Source organism: Pongo pygmaeus, chromosome 13 (genome assembly GCF_028885625.2).
Source record: "Pongo pygmaeus isolate AG05252 chromosome 13, NHGRI_mPonPyg2-v2.0_pri, whole genome shotgun sequence".
Taxonomy (NCBI): Eukaryota; Metazoa; Chordata; class Mammalia; order Primates; family Hominidae; genus Pongo; species Pongo pygmaeus.
In genome coordinates this window covers 58,950,092-58,967,702 of record NC_072386.2, presented here as the reverse complement: position 1 = coordinate 58,967,702, position 17,611 = coordinate 58,950,092, and the positions used below count along the sequence as shown (strand labels likewise).

Here is a 17,611-nt window from a genome sequence, read left to right as displayed (position 1 = left end):
CCCAAGGTCACCTGACAATTAGTGGTAACGTGTCAGCATTAAAATCCAGGTTTTGTGAACCATCAAACAAGGGTTCATTTCGGTTTACTGAAATGTACTTGAAAGAACTCAACTGCCAAAGCCAGAGAGCTTCACAGCTCATTTTGTAAATGCATGGATTCCTAAACTGCACCTGGGTATTCTGACCACTCCAGCTCTCCATATCCTCAGGAAAGAAAAGACCACAATCTACCTCACAGCATAATCCACCTAAAACTATTTCTGACTTTTGACAAAGTGTCTAAGTATTCTATGACTCTCCGTCCAAGACACAATAAGATGAAAAATTCCTAGCTCCCCAAATGGCTTTGTGAGCAGAATTATCTTACCAACCTAGCCTATATGGACTCTTAGAGGAAAAAAAAAATTAAGCATACCCAAGCCATTTTGTAGTCTCTTTGGGTAATGAGGTTTTATCCTAAATGCTATAATCTTGAGGTTAGAAAATAAACTGAAAGACCATTTTTTAAATAGCCAATACATTTACCCTCTTCTATTCTTGGTCTGGGGTGCAAATCAACAGGAGCCACAGTTGGGAATAAGCCACATGTGATCCAAGAACATCTCTGGGGAAGAACCTTCATTGTTGATGCTAAAGAATATGGAGCTGTCCCTTTATCATTTTTAGGTCGTACTTATCCCATCTAATTGACAAAAAAAAAAAAATAACAAAGCTCACATCACCACTTCATAAGGAACCAAAAATACAGGCATAGAGCTAGCTGGATTTTCACAGTAGCAATTCTTACTAAATGTACCACCAAGGAAAAATACCTGCCACCAAAAATGCCTGTACCACCAAAGAAAAATTTTTAAAAAATCTTATTAAGACCGTTCTGTTTTCTAACTGAGGTGCCTAGACCAGACAATCTTTGAGGCTGTTTCCAGCATTGTCCATCATTTGTAAACACTTACAGAACATTTTCTTAGAATGAAAGAGGAATGATGTCTAGAAGAAATAAAAACATTCTTTAAAAATGGAAAATGTTAGCTCTTTATGGAAAACACACAACCTAGAATACTACACACACACACATACACACACACACACACACATGCATGCACACATACTTCCTAGCTTATTCTTAGTAATAGCCATAAATAGCTACAAATATTTACCAACTATTTTCCAATATTATCATTTTTGTTCTGAACACATGAGTATGTTAGTATAAGAAACATGACCCAGTAAGTGAAGGCTTCCAACCCTGGATTTCCATGAAAACTTGAGTTTGAAGGAACTAGGTCACAGTGACCCTTTTTTGTTCAAACCAGTAAAAAAACCTGATGTCATCAAGGTAACAACCACAAAAGAGGAAGCCCAAATGTAAATAGTTCTCAAAAGGGAATATTCATGTGTTCTAGACTGATGTGAACAACTAAAAACGAGGACGACTCGCCTCTCAAAGGGCCCTGAAAAAGAGCATCCTTCCCCTCCCAACCTCCACCACCAAAATACTCCCTGACAACCTTGAAGTTCAAAGGGGATGAATACAAGGTTTTGGAGAACAAAAGCAAGTGAGAGAAATTTGAGACAAAAGTAAAAGAAATTTTGAGAGTTCACCCAGGACCTAAATTTCTTACTGGCTGTCAAATTAACTCCACAGTCAACAACAAATGTGTATTGAGCACATTGGCCCTACAGAAAGAGAGTGAAAAAGGCAAGACTCTTGTCCTCAGGGAACTGACTATAGTCTGGGGAGAGGGGCAACAAATGTAAGGTACATAGGCTAATCACAGACCACAAAGCCAGTAATTCAGTGCTGGGATATGGCTAGGGGCAAGGCAGGAGTCACAGCAATCACAGTGGTCAGGAAAGGCCTCTGGCAGGAAGTGACTGCTGAGCTGAGAGCCAGAAGAAAAGGCGCCAGCCAAACAACCAGCTGGGGGGTGAAAGTCCCAAGTCAGAAGGTGCCCCCTGAGCCTACAGCATGGATGAGAAGGGGAAGGGGACAGAACTCTAATCAGCCAAGCCCAGGCCTGCAAGAACACAGACCCATGGGGTCCTCTGGCTCCTAATGGAGCATGGCCTCCCACCAAAAAGCATGCAATGGCACATTCCCTAAACTCGGAAAACTGAGGCAAAGGGGCTTGAGGGGGAAAATGGAGAAAAAATATCCATTAAGGGAGGGGTAGGGTAGAGCTTCCCTTGGTATCACTAAATTATCCCCTCTGTGCCAAAAAGAAAACTAGGCTCAGAAGAGTTCAGTGGCTTGCACACAGGGATGCTACTCTTAAAAGGATGGGCTAGGAATATCTGACTGGCATTTTTCCATTTTTTGACATAACACAAGCATCTGGCATGAGTTATAATGGTATACTATTAAGATTCATATGAGCCAGGCATAGTGGCTCATATCTGTAATCCCAGAACTTTGGGAAGCTGAGGTGGGAAGATCACTTGAGCCCAGGAGTTTGAGACCAGCCTGGGTAATGTTGTGAGACTCCCAACTCTGCAAAAAATTTAAACATTAGCTGGGTGTGGTGGCACACGCCTGTAGTCCCAGCTACTCAGAAGACTAAGCTGGGAGGATCCCTTGAGCCCAGGAGTTTGAGGCTGCAATGAGCAGTGATCACACCACCGCACTCCAGCCTGGGCAACAGAGAAAGACCCTCTCTCAAAAAAAATAAAAGACACATATGAACTGAGGATTTCTCATTTATGATATTGACTAAGTCTCCAATTATTAATAGATACAAAGTTTTCCCTTGTAGAATCCCTACAAATTAATTTATCTTCTTTATAAATTGATGCTAATTAACATTTCAAGACAATCTCTATATGACCTTCTAAGTACATAACTCATAGCAGCCAAAATACAGAAGCTCAAATGTCCAACAATAGGGTAAAAACTGATGATGATACAGAAATAAGGCAGAAGCCTGCTTACAGTTTTAAATGATAAGCATGTAGACTCCTCATACATGGAAACCTAATAATAGCTTAATTTTATATTAAACAGAAAAAGCAGTGCATGACATAGTATGTACACACTGGTTACAACTTTGTGACAAAGTGCATATACTTAACAAAGATGAGAAATAAATGGATAAGAATGTAATAAGACATGGCCATTTTCATTTAAGGCTGCTCAAGCTTACATAATAAATATGTGAGGCAGCTTTTTAAAAGACAAGGTCAAAGAAATAAATGTCATAATAGGTATACTTTGTTGAATCTATTCTTAACACACTTACACTCTTTTCATCATTTGGAATTTTCAAAGTACAAATACCATTGCAGATTTTCTTCTTTTAATTCAATTTAAATACTGGAGATTTGTATTACTGAGCAATTTAATATTGATTCAATGGAAAAAGACAGTGCAAAGGAGGTTCCTGTTACCAAATATTCATATAAACACTAAACACCAACCAAAATTTTTCATAGAGACCGTAAACCTAGACAGTCATTGTGAAACAAGTTTCAGCCACTTATAACACAGGCTATACAACTCATCCAAAGTCTCAATTTCTCTCATCCTGCTGTTTATTAAAATGGTATGTTAAAAATTTATTCTTTCCAAAATTATTAAAGGAATTTCATGAAATACAATCATTGATGGAGTTGTAAAATGTTGCCTATGTCATCTTGTGGGCCTAAAAACACTTCAGGTTAGTTTTTCAAGACCATCAACACAGTATTGGGATCCATTAATTATTCTGACACACAAAGATTCCGCAATGTGCTTCTTCTCTATGTATTTAAAAATTTAAGGAGTTTTGTATTGATTGCCTGTTGCCTAGCAAACAACGATCTGTTTAAGATGAACTGTTAAACATATATACAAAATGACTTTAGAAAATTATTTAACTCCATTTCAAGATGGATGAGACAAATAAAAATAAGAGATATTATATAGAAAAAAAATTTAAGTATACCACAATTCAAATCTAATTTCCTAGACCCTCTATTTTATCATTAAAAGTTGGAAACTCCATTAGCGTTGTCTATTTTGATTCACTTCAAATGATAAGTTTAAACTTACCATTTAAAATTGTAAATGATAAGTTTAAACTTATTTAAAACTGTGAATAAGTTTACAGTCACTGAATCAAAATGACATAGCAAATAAAAACAAAGGAAGAACATTGGAAATGTTCTAAAAATACCACTGAATTGTATACTTTAAAATGATTCATTTTGCTATATAAATTTTACTTCAATAACAAAAAAAGGATAAAATCACCAGTATATGTCTATATTATTACCAAGAGAATGTAATATTTATGTGATAAAGAGATAATATAGCAAATCTATGCAACAAAATTCTACGGTTGTTCAACTCAAACATTATAACAATAAAAAGTCATATATTCATGATTAATACATGAGATGTGCTTCAAAAGAATATAGAGGAGGCCAGGCGTGGTGGTTCACGCCTGAAATCTCAACATTCTGGGAGGCCAAGGCAGGCAGATCACTTGAGGTTTGGGACCAGCCTGGCCAACATGGTGAAACCCCGTCTCTACTAAAAATACAAAAATTAGCCAGGCATGTTGGTGCACACCTGTAATCTCAGCTACTCAGGAGGTTGAGGCACGACAATTGCTTAAACCTGGGAGGCAGAGGTTGCGGTGAGCTGAGAACGTGCCACTGCACTCCAGCCTGGGCGACAGGGTGAGACTGTATCAAAAAAAAAAAAAAAAAAAGGAATAACAGCTGGGCTTGGTGGCTCACGCCTGTAATCTCAGCACTTTGGGAGGCCAAGGTGGGAGGATCACGAGGTCAGGAGTTTGAGATCAGGCTGACCAACATAGTGAAACCCCTTCTCTACTAAAAATACAAGAAATTAGCTGGGCACAGTGGTGGGCGCCTGTAATCCCAGCTACTTGGGAGGATTGCTTGAACCCGGGAGGCAAAGGTTACAGTGAGCTGAGATCACGCCACTGCACTCCAGCCCGGGCAACAGTGCGAGACTCCGTCTCAAAAATAATAACAATAACAATAATAAATAAAAAGAATATAGAGAAAAAAATATGAGAGGAAATGAGTGGGAGTATAGCTGTAAAGATTGGCTGGAAGTTCATCATTATGGAACCTGGGCGATGGGTACAGGGAGTTCATTATATTATTCCCTCCACTATTGTGGAGGGAATATTTAAAACTGCCCATAGTAAGTAGTTTTTTAAAAATTCTATCTTTAGGATGGGTTTAATGCTGGAACTAAAGACACTTGTATAGCACTGGGTACTTAAGGAGCTTAAAGTGAATCAGAAAACCAGCAAATTATCTTACTTACTTGTTATGATCATCTGACTTCTAATATTATCTATTGTTAACTTATTTTTTTAATGAACAAGGAAGCTTAAGCATTTCTTCAGTGGTTTATATGAACAGACTTCATACCTAGCACATTTTATAAAGGGTAGCAATTTATAAGATCAGTACATACCAGCAGTATCATAGGCCTTTTCCAAGTTGTTAATCCTATGATTCCAGAGAGTATCACCTGTAAGGATAAACTATCATAAATATAGAAAATGGACCAATTCCAATAAACAAATCTTCAGTCACAAAAGTACATATTTTTAAAGATACTGAAATTTCAAAGCATTCCAAATCAAACATTTAATATTCCTCCTGGATTACAGGGTTCACTCTGGTAGACCACTTTGGACTTTTACTTCCAAGCCCTCAAAGCTTTTTTATTGACTTTGTTTAATTTTGTTTTGTTTTTAAAGACAGGGCTTTGCTCTGCCACCCAGGCTGCAGTAAATAGCGCGATCATGCCTCACTGCAGCCTTGACTTTCTGGGCTCTGGTGATCCTCCCACCTCTGTCTCTCCAGTAGCTAGGACTACAGGCGCACGTCACCACACCTGGCCTGTTTTTTCTTAATGTCAATTAAGAACACACAATCAGAAATTAGCCTCTCCTTCTGGTGAGTGAGGAATCACTATTTCTCAGTCAAGCTCCCTGTTCCTAGCAGCACCCAATCTGTTGCCAGGGTCAGCCTCATCAGATGCATGTCTGGTGGCATCCTTCCCTTCATCAGGTACCCATCCATTATGGGACAGGTGAAGTCTTCGAAATGGGAAACAAGGCCCTTCAAGATCTTCTCTTACCTACTCTCAAGCCTGGTTTTTACATACCCTGGCCCCTCCACCACATACCTTCCTACCAAGTACCTGCCCTCCCTCAGGCCAACCAGGCTCCTGACATCCCTGGGCTATTTGCTTCTTTCTCTTTGCTGAAGTGCTGTGTCCTCCCAGCTTCCCTCCTAGCTGCCTGAGAACTTTTATCCATCCTGCAAGGCCCCATTTAGCAGTCACCTACCCTGAGAAGCCCTCACTGATTCCACCGCTCCACACTCATGGAAGCCCTCTGCACACACTTCTTTTTTTCCAAAAACTCTATTGTAATAATTGAGGGATGTGTCTCTGAATTACCTACTAACTGTGAACTCCTGTCTTGTCTCTCTGAAGTCCTAGTTCCCAGCATTGTGCCCCAATTGTTGGCAATTAATATATGTTCTAGAGCATTTATTCCACAAAGTGGGAGGAACTACTGTGAGAAGGAGCTCATGTTGCAAAATGACACTTCAATAAAAAACGAGCTAAAAAATCTCAATAAGAAAAAACAGGCTGGGCGCGGTAGCTCACTCCTGTTACTCCCAGCACTTTGGGAGGCCGAGGCAGGTGGACTGCCTGAGCCCAGGACTTTGAGACCAGCCTGGACAACATGGTGAAACCCCATCTCCACTAAAATACAAAAAATTAGCTGGGCATGGTGACGCTACTTGGGAGGCTGAGGCACAAGAGTCGCTTGAACCCAGGAGGCAGAGGTTGCAATGAGCTGAGATCGCGCCACTGCACTCCAGCCTGGGCAATAGAATGAGACTCTGTCTCAAAAAAAAAAAAAAAAGAAAAGGAAAGGAAGGGGCCAGTATTTTGCCAAAACATAAACTGGAAACCAAGGTCAGCCCTCTGGATAACTCAATTTGATAAACAATTAGGAAAGGATAATCAAAGTAATTTTTCAGCCTGGAAGATGCTGATGCCATTTGAGCACTCTGAGCTTTGTAAAATAAAGTGTGTCTACCAAATGCAGCCATGAGGGTTTTCCTCTACAAGCACATTATACTTGTCCAAATTGCTCAAATGCACCACTTCACAATCACTGTTTATCAACTACAGATCAGTAAGGACTTAACAGTGTCCCTTCAAATTCAAAACCCACAGGCCTGCTTGCAATATTCTCCATTCTCACTAGCTGAGAGTAATCATTCTGCAGCATCAGACCAGCAGAGGACAAGTCTACCCACTCATATCAAGGATCAAAAACCATATACAGGCAGATAGGCGACAATTTCTTTGTGTGCCATCTACGTCTAAAGGTACTACTAGCTGCCTGCCCACCAGGCACTTTAACCTTGCAATCCCTTTAAATCCAATAGGAAATTTCCTTACCCTAAACAATTTCTGCCTGAAGACACAGGGCAGGGCGTATGTGACTCAGAGCATGTGAGTTGTACCTACTTTACAAATTGGGACTGCAATCCATGAGGTCCTGGGTTCCAGGCTCCCATTCAGCTTCTAAAGACTTAACTATGAGACCTTGGCCAAGTCATTTCACTTGTCAGGTCCTCACTTATTTCCTTAGAAATGCTGTAAGGGAAGGAAACCATCTCCTGGTCTCTTCTAGCTCAAAAGACTTACATTATAGTGATGACAGTGATTCCTCAGAAATCTGTGACTCAGGGTGCAGGCACGTATGCTTGTGCATGTATGTGTGTATGCACGTGCTTGCATGTGTGTGCATGTGTATATCCCTCTGTGCATGGGCATCCCACCTGCCCACTCTGGTGCCTACTGGACTTAGCTGAGGAAATTCAAGCTGTTCTTGTGAAAACATAACTTCATATTTGACTGCCCTTAAGGAAAACACAAATCTCCCAATTCAGTAAAAAATATGATTTGAATTATTAGTTAGCATTTGACATTAATGCTACTGGTCTCTATTAATAGAGAACCCTGCGGTTCAGCTTTTTGGAATGTATTTTTTCTATTAAAACAATATTATTGGCCACGCACGGTGGCTCACACCTGTAATCCCAGCACTTTGAGAGGCCAAGGCAGGCGGAATACTTGAGGTCAGGAGTTTGAGACCAGCCTGGCCAACATGGTGAGACCCTGTCTCTACTAAAAATACAAAAATTAGCTGGGTGTGGTGGCACACACCTATAATCCCAGCTGCTTGGGAGGCTGAGGCAGGAGAATCACTTGAACCCAGGAGGTAGAGGGTGCAGTGAGCCGAGATCGCACCACTGCACTCCAGCCTGGGTGACAGAGTCCATCTCAAAAAAAAATAATAATATTATTAAAAGGAAGTGTCCAGCCCCAGCCATAAAAGCCCATAAAATAGCAATATGCCTAAACTGTTCTGCCCACCTCACCTACCCAGCCACATCACCCCACACTCCTCCACGTTAACAATCTAGCATGTTTACATATTTTACATATGTATGTATTTTTCTCTAAATTCTTACTACACACATATGTCTATGTGTATATATACACACTAACAGGGATGTAATTTTTGTAAAAAAAAATCATAAAAGATATACTTTCCCTGCCTCTTTTCTCTCTCAATAAATACTTCATAGAAATCTCTTCATGTGCATTGGAACAGCTCTAATTCATTTTACTTTAGTGGCTACATAACATTCCATTGTGTGGCTGTACTTAACGTATTCAATCATTTCCATATTAATGGGCATTCATTCTATGTCTAGTTTTTTGCTGTCACAAACAATGCTGCAGTAAACATCTATGAACATATATCTTTTAAAACAAATGCTTTTATTTCAGTGGAAAAAAGTCCCAGGAGTGAAGTTTCTAAGTTGAAAGGTATTTCTATTTTTTTTATTTTAATAGATCATGACAGAGTCAACTGTCATTTCAAATGAGGTATCTCTGAAACCAAAGAACTAAGCTATCTTTATTTCTTCCTTTGGAGGGGAGGTATTTTGTTTGCATATGGTAGCAACAAACTATAGAAAATGTAAGTTAAAAAATATGTACAAAATGTATATGTGTACAAATACTTGACAAATGAGAAACATCAATAATCTCAAAATATATATGACAAAGATCTTTAAGGCCTCACTGAGGAGAAATACAAAGTTTATTGCGCAATATTAAATGAATAGCCAAGTAAGTCACGGCATATACCAAGTCTATGGATTGAAGACAAACTAAGAATGTCATTTCCATTTAAATTGTTTTACAGACTCAGCACATATTCAAGTTAAATCCCACCAGGATTCTTGTAAGCCACCGCTCTTTACAAAGTTTTAAGAAACTATATTCCAGCTCCAGGAGGGAGCTATAGTTGCGGCTCTTCATTCCTGAACCCCGCAACAAAGGCACACACCTACTTTTATTCAACTTCTCCCTCTCTTCAAGCCCAGTGAAGCCCTGAGGCACTTGGGGAACCCTGTGAGTGGTGATGGGGAGAAAAGCAAATAGAGGAAGTAGGCCTGGACGGTTAGAAGCCTCTCAAATGGTAATGGGAACAGAGGTGCTACAGTTGGGGATAAATTTTTTAAGAGCTCAAGACTTAAGGAATGATGCTTCCATTTCATCTGAAAGGGAGGCAGAATTCACAGATGGGGAAAGGGGTTGGGAAAAGAAGAAGAGGAGGCAGAGTATTCAATGCCTCCACCTCCCTTGGTGGCAGCAGTAGCTGGAGCTCCATTAGAAATGAGTCAAGAAGGTCCCTTAACAATGTCCTTCCATGGCTCCCATTATGCCGCAATGCTATCACATGTTTAACTGTATCACGATGAGGGCTTGGACCTGTGCGTACTCACTCACACACCACTAAAGGTTCCCAGAAGGCACTCAGTTAGTTATGGCAAGAGTCAATGAGTGAATGAATGAATGGAGGCCAGAAACAGGAGATGACCTTGCTCAAAGATGACTATGTAAGACTAAACACACTTTTCATCCCCTGTGCTTCCTAAAAGAGTACAGCAGCAACAAAAAGCAACTCCATCAGCATTCTTTCCATCCAGTGCAAGATGAAACTTGCCCTGAATGAACAGGTAAGAACCTATTTTCTAACACCAAACAATCTCTATATTATTATGAGAGGTATTACAATTTTTGTTTCACTCACTGATAACCCATTTCTTGTAACTTACAGGAAAAAGCAGAGGCCTTTCCTTTTTTCTGATACTGCAAAGAAGGGCTCTGAGATACCCCAGAGAAGAGTCATTGTTACCCACCATAAATGGTTAATATGCTTTCATTTTCCAACGTAAAAATCAAATCGTTAAGATCAGAAGCTTATAATTCTACTGCCCTATTTCCTTTGCTAATCCATTAACTTGTGTTAGGGCAAAAATGTTCTGAATCATTTATCAAAAGCTGCTGTATGTAAACACAAAGATTTTTAAAAAGCCATGTCGTAAATGTCCTGTGTTACTTTGTAAATAAGCAGAAAATAATATGTCAAACTTCTCAACAACCTACCCTGCCCTATAGCTCTTACGATGGCAGCTTTTTAAAAAATGTGTGTGTATGTGTGTGTATTTCTTCCCTATCTGTCTAGCACAGCTCATTAAAAAAACAAATTGAGAAAGTGGGCAACTGAATATTTCTAATGAAAACATGATGGTAACTATAATGTCCTACAAAAATACTGGCCTGTTCACTTTACTTTGATTAACTATTACCTCGGTATTTAAAAACCATTGATACAGGTTCCCGTGTATTCCAGGTCTGGTGCTTGGGTCCAGCAGGGATGCACTCTCCTATGTATACTCTAGCTACACCCTCACAAAATCAGTACTGAAGAAGAAGAAGCATCCCACCCATTTTACAGATGAGTAACTGAGGCCAAGAGGCACAGAACTTATAAATGTGACTCTGCTGATATGCAAAATAAAGGACCAAAGAAATCAATAAAACTCATCCCCAAAATTATATTTTAAATATCCCTTAAATATTAAAGTAGTATTTGATTAGTATGATAAAAAAATATTTACTATCATTTAACTGGTAGTAACCATAATCTTTATGTTAGTTTTTCGTTTGGTCCATTGATTTTTCTTTATGTTTATTCACTGCAATTTTTTTTACAAAGGTTCACCCTAAAGTTCACCAATGTCTGTCTCTTTATATGAAAGTAGAACCTTGCCAAAGAATCATGGACTCAAAGAAGGATGATCATGAATTCAGATCAGTGACTTAAAGCACAGACATGAATGTATATAACTGATAAAGAATAATAGGGCACTCAGAGAGGAACAAAAAACAACCAATTCTCTGCCACTCATCTGAAATATCTCCCAAGGATCATGCATGTCATCAAAGGTAGGAATTTTGTTTCTGAAGGAGGAGAGACAACCCAATGCAACTCTCTCTCCTCTTTCATTAAATCTAGTGCAGTGTGGCCAACTGAGTCTCCCATACCCCAGTGGAATCTAGTTAACCCCAGTGGAACCTAGTTAACTCCCATACCCCAGTGGAATCTAGTTAACATTAACTCCCATACCCCAGTGGAGTCTAATTAAACCCAGCGGAACCTAGTTAACTCCCATACCCCAGTGGAATCTAGTTAACATTAACGCCCATACCCCAGAGGAATCTAGTTAACTCCCATACCCCAGTGGAATCTAGTTAACTCCCATACCCCAGTGGAATCTAGTTAACACTAAACGCACCCCCCACACCAAGAGCTGGGACAGCACAGCTGAAGACGGACACTGAGATCCTCCCTTAGCCACTCACCTCCAGTCAAATGCCAGGTTGTTTTTCAAGATGGCTCATCTCTTAGCTTCATGAATTTTGGGAATAATAATATATTGAGTGATTTACCAGTGATACCAGGAAGAAATCAAATGCTCAGAGTGCTCAAAAACACAGACTACATTAAAAATTCTCCCTTCAAGTTGCTGAAAGTATGAATGAAAACTATGAAAAAAGATGCTTTATAGAATTTGTTAATTCTTAAGTGTTTTTTTAAATATATAAAATATACCTTCAAAGTTCAAACAAGTGAAAGAAGCCTCCAAAATCTCAGGCTCAGAGCTCTCTTAAGGAAATATGTATGAAAAAACATCCTTGAACTATACTGTGTTCAACAAATAGTCATTTCAAATAAATATATTTGTCTCTTGAACCTAATTTTGTATCAAATATACAAGCAAAATTTTCAGTGAAGCCTAAAGAAGATGTGTGGGTTCAGTTGATATAGCAGGCTAAAGATCCTAATGGTCAAAGCTTGAAATATGAGAATATTCCTCTACTGTGTTCCTATGTGGGTTCGAAGTAACCTTAGACATAAGTTAGCACTTCCATTCAACTACCTAGCTTCATATGCCAATAAAACTTGTGAGTGAATAAATAAACATGGCATATCCATACAATAAAATAGGAATGAAGTACTGAGACTTGCCGCAGCATGGATGAAGCTTGAAAACATGCTAAGTGAAAGAAACCAATCATAAAAGACCACATATTATATGATCCCTTGTATATGAAATGTCCAGAACAGACATATCTGCAGAGACGGAAAGTGGGTTAATCAGTGGGTGGCTAGTGGTGGGGGTGGTGGAGAATGGGGAGTAACTACTCAAAACTTTAGGGGTGATAAACATTTTCTAAAATTGTGGTGATAGTTGCACAACTGTGAATTTACTAAAAACCATTGACCAGTACACTTTAAATGCTAAATGGGTAAGTTGTATGGCATATGAATATATGTCAAAGCTGTGGTTTTTTTTTTAATTCTGCAGTTCTCAACTCATAATCTTCCAACTTTTTTTTTTATAGAAACCTTAGTTTAGCTGTCTTTGAATTAGTTACAATGTCCTATCAAGCCCACTTCTTTTATAAATACATACTAAAATACTAATGGCTGAAGTTGTGATACCTGGAATTTGCCTTAAAATAATCCAGGGGTGTTAGGAAGGGGGAGCAGCGTTAGGTATAAAGTGGCCACGTGTTGATAGCTACTGGGTGAAGGGTAAAATGGGGGATCATTACACCCTTCTTTCTACATTTGTTGAGTTTTTTAATTTTTATAATAAAAGATTTAAAATTGAAGGGAATGGTTCTTCGGACTGCCCACTCAATCCTATGCTGGTTATATTTTCTTGTGATAAAAATACACACATTGGAATATATATAGATGAAATGTGACACCTGAGATTTGCTTCCAAACAATAAGAGAATTTAATCTCACAAATGGACTAGGGAGCACGAAGGATCTAATTCCCACCCTGCTTGGAATATTCATCCTTCTGAAGTTTATCAGAAGACACAAGGCCAGCAGCAGAGCCCAGGAAGGGGGAGCAGATGAAACCATTGTTGAAGCTGGGTGAAAGGTATATGTGGGTTCATCGTATACTGCATAAATGTAAACTTTTCCATAACATGAGGTTTTTAAAAAACAACCTCTGTCACATGAATAAATTCAAAACATGTGATACTGTGATACAAGGCTTTTTTCCCCTAAAGCACCGAGAGTCTCATGGTGCCTAAAGCCATCCTCTTAAATTTGTATTTAGTTAATTGTTCTATAAATATAGTATCTATTGCTTCTGTTGTCACTTTGCAAATTCTGAGGTCAATCTCAGGAACAAGTCACAAAAAGTAGGAATAATCAACAGTTATAGAGTTGCATATAGACCTGGGTTTGGAAGGTATGGGGAAGAATGGGGAAAGACATATAGCAGAGAACTTGTCAGTTCCAAATCACTGATTTCTTTCTCTCCTCTGGTGTGCCCAGACCTGGAGACAAGGACATACCCAGCCAGCAGACCAGGAGTATTAACCTTCACCTTCTGGTGGAAGGCCTTGTTTCTTTTGGTACTTCATCAAATTCAACTGTGGCTTGACCGATATCTAAGTGCATTTACCTCTGAAATGATTCATAATGGTAAGCTGATTTCAGCTTTTAATTTTAGAAGACAAAAAAATAGTTTTTAAGAATCCTAAACTAGCTATGTTTGAGAAGACAATAGATTATGATTTTATAAAGAGCAAATTCCTAAAAATATATGCAAGATCATTACTGGCCCATGGTATTTAGAGAAATGAAATGCACCCACCATTTGGCTGGATTTAGTCAGACAAACAGAATAGGTGGCATAACGGGTCTAATTCCTACCTCGTCTGGAATATCCATCCTTCTGTAGTTTTCCTGAACACTCATAGAGGCCAGTGGCAGAGCCCACAGGCAGAGCCGCCAGGGTGGCATTTTTTCATGAGGCACAAATCATGGCCTTCACTCACCACAGCCCAGCATGTACCCCAATAAGTTCATTCAACATGAAAGTATTTCAAAAGGAAAGCAAACTGGCACTGGATGAAGTGTACAATTTCAGGCGAGTCTCAAGGAACCTAACGTTCTTAATGTTCTTATTCAAACAATTACTTTGGGTTCAATTCGTTCTTCGAGTTCCTTTTTTTTTTTAAATTAGGTCTTGAATTGCAGTATGTGTGAAACTGCAAAACCCGTTCTTACCATTCAGGACATACACTGATTATAGATCTTACTAAAAACTAGCTGCATTGCTAGACTTTCAGATTTACACAGTGAGTTCATAGAAAGGTTATTTACGGCCGGCTGTGGTGGCTCATGCCTCTAATCCCCACACTTTGGGAGGCCGAGGCAAGAGGATCGCTTGAGCTCAGGAGTTGGAAACCAGCCTGGGCAACATGGGGAAACTCTGTCCCTTAAAAATAAAAATTTAAAATTAAAAAAAAAAGATATAAAGAGAGGTTATTTACTTTACTGTACTCATCTTCCAGAGTCATTCCACAAAGATGTGTTTCCAAGTCTCTCAACACCCAGAAAACTTCAAGGGGTTGGATGCCTTGGAAATTGTAAGATTATTAGGAGGCAGGGGGGAGTGGCCACCCGGTGTCCATAAATACTGGCTGGCAGCAGCTTTTCTCTGAAGTTGGGCACTCTTTGGCCCCAGGCTCAGCGTTCCGGGTTGGAGGAGGGAGGAGTGGGTCCTAGAGAGCAGACATCTCTAGCTAGCTGCTGGGTGCTCCAGGACCTTTGGCCAGCTCATCCATAATGACAGGTCCCGGTTCTCACAAACTGAATTCTGCACAGCAGCCTGCATGGCTCCAGGAACCCAGTGGGGTTAAGGCCTTCCTTTAATGACCAGGTACAAGCGCCAGTTCACACACACCCTCTCATTACCTCCTGAACTCGTCTGGTGTTCAAGCTACCCTACACATTTCACATTTACGTGTGTCTTAATGCAGAATAAAACAAGCGATGTGCCCCAGCCAAACTGTCCCATCCCACAAATACACCTACTAAGTGCCAGGCATTCTTGATACATCAGTGAACAAAAATGATCAAAATCCCTGCCCTCCCAGCACAGACGTTGTCAGTGCAGCAAATGCTCAATGACCAAAAGAAGTTTAATCATTTTCCTCCCACTTTCCTGCCACCCACACCCTGTCCTTCCAATCTCCCAAAGAGCTGGGTGTCTTTGTTTAATTCTATTAGCTTGACAGGGAAAATAAAATCCTTCAGCCTGCGCGCAACATACGCTACCCAGGTGCAACCCAATTCACCGCTGAACTCGACCATCGCGGAACGTTTTTCTCCAGCCTCCAAAAACTTCAGGTGGCGTGAGGCTCCCCCAACTGCAGCCCTGGAGGCCAACTAAGGGGCAATGGAGAGGAACGACCAGAGCCCCCTATCACCAGGATGACCGAGCGAGCGGGGCGCGCGCGCGCGGTACTCACCGAGGAGCCGGCCCAGAACGGGCACGAGTTCTTCACCTGCGGGGAGCTGCTCAGCGACAGCGCCCCGAAGCTGAGCGCCACCATGCAGCAGCCCAGGATCAGCTGCAGCAGCCCGAGTGACAACAGCGGGCGGGCAGGCAGCAGCGCGGAGCCCGGGGCCGCGGCGGCAGCGGCGGCGGCTGCCCGGCGGGAGGAGAGCGCCGGCGGCGCGGCCAGCGCCCCGGCAGCAGCGGTGGCTGCGCAGCGAGGCCGCGACGGGTGCTGCAGCGCGCCCCGGGGCCAGCGTGGCCGCAGCGGGGGCAGCGGCGGCTCCTGGGCGGCGGCGGCAGCGGCGCCCGGGCCCCCGGCCTGCGGCCCACCCGAAAGCCCAGCCACGGGGCAGCAGGAGCCCGGGAGCACCACGGGCAGGGACATGGACGGACGGGGAAGGGTGCGGCCGGCTGCGGCGGGCAGAGGACGCGGAGCCGAAGGCGCCGCACACTGGGCACTGCAGGCGGGCTCCGAGGCCGAGGGGGAGGGAAGGAAATGTGCACGGCCCAACCACTTGCTGCCGCCGCCGCCGCCGCCGCCGCTGGCCTGGCTCCAGCCGGCCGCACCCACCTGCCGCCTGGCGGGTCCGCCTCCCGCTGGCCCTGGGCGCACCCTCACTCTCACCCACGCGCACTCCTTGCTCGCGCTGTGCCGGAGCAAATGTGCCACAGCCTCAAGGTCCCCGCCGAACCTGCGCTGGCTTCCAGGGGTCCTGGGAGGGTGCCCTGCCCCGAATATTTAAATAAGTTCCTCGAGGTGGGAGGCACCCCACGGCCAGGACGCGTCAGCGAGAGTCTCAGCGTCTGTCCCCACCCGCCGAGCTGGGGCTAGAGAAGAGCGAGGAAAGCGCCGTAGGCCCTTGAGCCGCTTTACTTCCAGCCACGAGAGAGGCCCCGGCGCGCTTTAATGAGAAGGGAGCCGGCCCTTAAACTTTTGCCCCCACAAGGAGGGGGATGCCTGGAGGAGGGGCTTTGGGGCGACTCGATGGGAAGAGGCGTAAGCCAAGGACTTCGGGAAGGACGACGCCGAGCGCAGTTACCGCTCACAGGGCGCAGGACCTGCCTACCCCGCATCGGCGCGGGAGTCCTTTCCCGGCATCTCGGTAGGAGCGGGAATGAAAGGACTGGGTTACCTTGGAAGCATCCAGCATCCGTAAAGAAAGTACCCGGGGCAGCCCGGAGCGCATGGCAAGGGTAACGCTCTGTCCTCTCATTGACTTATGAGCTATATCAGGCATCTATTAGGCATCACCTGATAGAACACGGAACCCCCAAACTTCCGAGGAAATATCCTAATAAAATCCTAAACTGCTTTGGTAATTTATGAAAAATCTTTAGAGGAAAAAAAAAAAAAAAGATTCCTCTTTGCAAAGTGAATTCCCTTAATAATATACTTTTCACCTCGGAAAAATTCTAATGCGTAGAAAGTTTCGTGCCTAAAATGATTATAATGGACTTTTTTTCCTGATAAGAACCAGAGCAGTGTTCTTTGCAGTTAGTCAGTTCCAGTATTAGAAAGCTTATCTTATCGTAAGGTATTTAACATCCTCCTACCCAATAAACCAAGAAAAGTGTGTGTCAGTTTTTATGCTCTGCTTATGGAAGCTGTATTTATATTGGTCGTTACACTTTAACCCACAATGTGATATACTGTCAATGTGCCCAAGTTTACATTTACACTTCTTAAATTATTAAAGCACATGTCATTAATGGTGCCTCGGACTTCCTTTACAGACTGCTCCCATGAATAAATTCAAATTCTGGAGGAAAAGGGAGATGTCTTTCAAAGTAAGTGTTTAAAGTCTGTTGATTCAT

At 41.9% G+C, this 17,611-nt stretch overlaps 1 protein-coding gene across 1 annotated transcript in view; it reads right to left on the bottom strand.

Annotated features, from left to right (window-relative positions):
- ENTREP1 (endosomal transmembrane epsin interactor 1) overlaps positions 1-16,308 on the bottom strand; it is a 66,514-nt gene extending 50,206 nt beyond the window's left edge. The window contains exons 1-2 of the mRNA XM_054502383.2: positions 15,768-16,308; positions 5,436-5,492 (exon numbers count right to left, since the gene is read on the bottom strand). Coding sequence (XP_054358358.1) covers positions 5,436-5,492; positions 15,768-16,181 — 471 coding nt within the window. The 5' untranslated portion in view covers positions 16,182-16,308. The remainder of the gene's footprint in view (positions 1-5,435; positions 5,493-15,767) is intronic.
- Positions 16,309-17,611: the final 1,303 nt, after the last annotated feature.